This window comes from Corticium candelabrum, chromosome 2, assembly GCF_963422355.1.
Source record: "Corticium candelabrum chromosome 2, ooCorCand1.1, whole genome shotgun sequence".
In the NCBI taxonomy this organism is placed as follows: domain Eukaryota; kingdom Metazoa; phylum Porifera; class Homoscleromorpha; order Homosclerophorida; family Plakinidae; genus Corticium; species Corticium candelabrum.
In genome coordinates, this window is record NC_085086.1 from 10,018,020 (window position 1) to 10,020,519 (window position 2,500).

A 2,500-nucleotide genomic window follows, 5' to 3' on the forward strand; every position below is an offset into this window, starting at 1 on the left:
GGATCCAAGAAGCACTGCTTTCTGTAAGTGCTGCAGGTTGTGATGACCTGGAATAATGTCCAGACACTGTGCAATACCTGTGTGTACTGTGCCCAAAGCTCCCGACACTACTGGAACAACCAGTGTCCGACACTCCACATGCGGCTCACCTCCACTCGCAAGTCACTGTATTTTGCTAACTTCTCAGCATGTTTTCTGGCGATGTTACCATCAGCAGGACAGCTGATATCAATAAAAGGACAAGTGCTTGTCTTCCTCTTTCTGAAACAGATGTCAGGACGATTGGCACTGATCTCCTAGCAGTAGGGATGGCTGTATCCCACATCATAGTGTTGTCGTCCGTCTCCACAAGCCAATCAGGATGATGCCAGTACCATCTCTCCACCGGAACCCCAAAATGGTGACAAATGTCTCAGTGAATGATGGAGGCCACCTGATTGTGTCGATCAGTGTAGTCCATCGGTGCCAAGACACTACAGCCTGCCACAATGTGGTCAACTGTTTTCATGCCTACTCTGCACATGTGGCAAGTGAGACTGACATCACGATGCAGAATGCTGCACTCATAACACCGAGTCCAAACAGCTTGGTCTTGAGCAGCAACAACCAGTCCCTCAGTTGCAGCAGGAAGATTCAATAACTTCAGCCATCTGTAGGTCTCTTTCATGTCCACAGGTAGTTTCTCAGTGAGACGGCGATACTGACCATGCATTTCTGCTCCCAGTACACGAAGAGAACTGCTGCACGTACAAAAATGTTTCGCATCTGTCTGAGGTGCTTGCTCGAAGACACCATCAGACAGGATGGTCCCACTTCCATGCAGGCTCTGCGACTTGTTGTCCTTAGAGAGACTCCCCTGCAGCTGTGCAGTAATTAATTATTAATATTATTTATTATTAACTATTCAATTCTTTATTACTTCAAATATTTCAATTAATAATTAACATAATAATTAATCAAATTATTTTTTATTATTATATGTTGACAGGGAGAGGACGGCGAACCAGGCAAGAAAGGAGACAAAGTTAGAAAGTCCCACAGATTGAATGACACAATGTGCTGATGGTGATAGTTTAGGGCGAGTCAGGACCACAAGGAGAGCAAGGCCCCAAAGGAGAAGTCGGACTCGATGTAAGTAAGAATCAAAAGTTAGGGATTTTGTAATGCAATCTGTCCACGTGACTCACAGAGTTGATACAAACCATTAGAAATACTGTACACACCTACGACCATCCACACAAACCACACGTTTTCGTCCCATTGCTACAAGACGCGATCAATGCAATCGAGTGATCATAAGCTACTTCACTGTATTCACACATTGTCTCAATTTAAAAAAAAAATAGTCACGTGACAAATTAATGTATGGGTTGTTCAATCCATAATTTACTTATTTGGTCAATAACATTACCCACACGTGCATCTTCACATTAACTTACTTTTAGAGCATTGAAATATTTGTTTTCTATAGTTAAATCACGTGATTTAGTCACGTGATTTAATCACATGATTTAGCTTACCCGTAGTTTAGCGCACGTTATGCAAGACCCGTGATACATACGTTTGCTTCTAAAAACGTTTGTAGCCCGTATTATGACGTCAAACTATCAACATTACGTCAGTTTTCAATTTAAACTTATAAATTTAAAGTGAATTAAAAATTTTAATTGAGTCAACAAACAACCATCACTAACCTCATGAGTATTCCTGCTTCTGAATCTCCATACCAACAGACTAATTCAATCAAAAATTTTTTGAGCCCGGATGTAACTCAAACTGTTCACATTTCATTCAGCTTTCAGTAAACTTTGATTCTCGACGTTTCACGAGCGGCATGCTGCTTGTATGATTCGCTAACCCTTTCTGAAATATACAAAACGTCATTACACGCCGCAACAAGGACGTTCTGGCGACATCCAGAGCGAAAAACTTACCCGCCAAACACACAACACAATTTTGCGTGGGTGCGGTTATTGCACATGCGCATTCGCTTTTACTGAACTCCGCTGTTGTAGGGTCCTCCAGGGCCAGATGGCAAGGAAGGAAATAAAGGAGATCCTGGAGAGCAAGGAATAAAGGTAAAAACATGTTCTGTTATTGAGATCATTGTTCAATATTTCGGATTTTTTTCAGGGCGAGAAAGGCAGTTTGGGAAACGATGGCGGTAAGGGAGATAAGGTGTGTCTTGCGACGACAAACACGTTTTAGTTGTAGATCATTAATGTCGCTTTCTGTAGGGAGAGCCTGGAGTGAAAGGAGAAACTGGTGTTGGTATCCAAGGGCAACCGGTGGGTGGGGTTGGTTGTATTGGGATTTGCGTTATGGATGTATAGTGCATGTTGAGTTGCTTGGTTTTTGTGTTTTTGTTTTGTGTGTCTGTTTATTTGTTGTCTGTCTATCTGTCTGTCTGTCCGTGTATATCAGTTTGTTTGTCTGTCTGTCTGTCTGTCCGTGTACATCAGTTTGTCTGTCTGTCTGTCTGTCTGTCTGTCTGTCTGTT

General features: G+C 42.3%; 1 protein-coding gene across 1 annotated transcript in view; it reads left to right on the forward strand.

Annotated features, from left to right (window-relative positions):
- Window positions 1–2,500, forward strand: part of LOC134176524 (collagen alpha-1(IV) chain-like) — a 21,509-nt gene that overhangs the window by 774 nt on the left and 18,235 nt on the right. Inside the window, exons 2-6 of the mRNA XM_062643191.1 lie at window positions 989–1,024; window positions 1,078–1,131; window positions 2,016–2,078; window positions 2,134–2,178; window positions 2,238–2,288. Coding sequence (XP_062499175.1) covers window positions 989–1,024; window positions 1,078–1,131; window positions 2,016–2,078; window positions 2,134–2,178; window positions 2,238–2,288 — 249 coding nt within the window. The remainder of the gene's footprint in view (window positions 1–988; window positions 1,025–1,077; window positions 1,132–2,015; window positions 2,079–2,133; window positions 2,179–2,237; window positions 2,289–2,500) is intronic.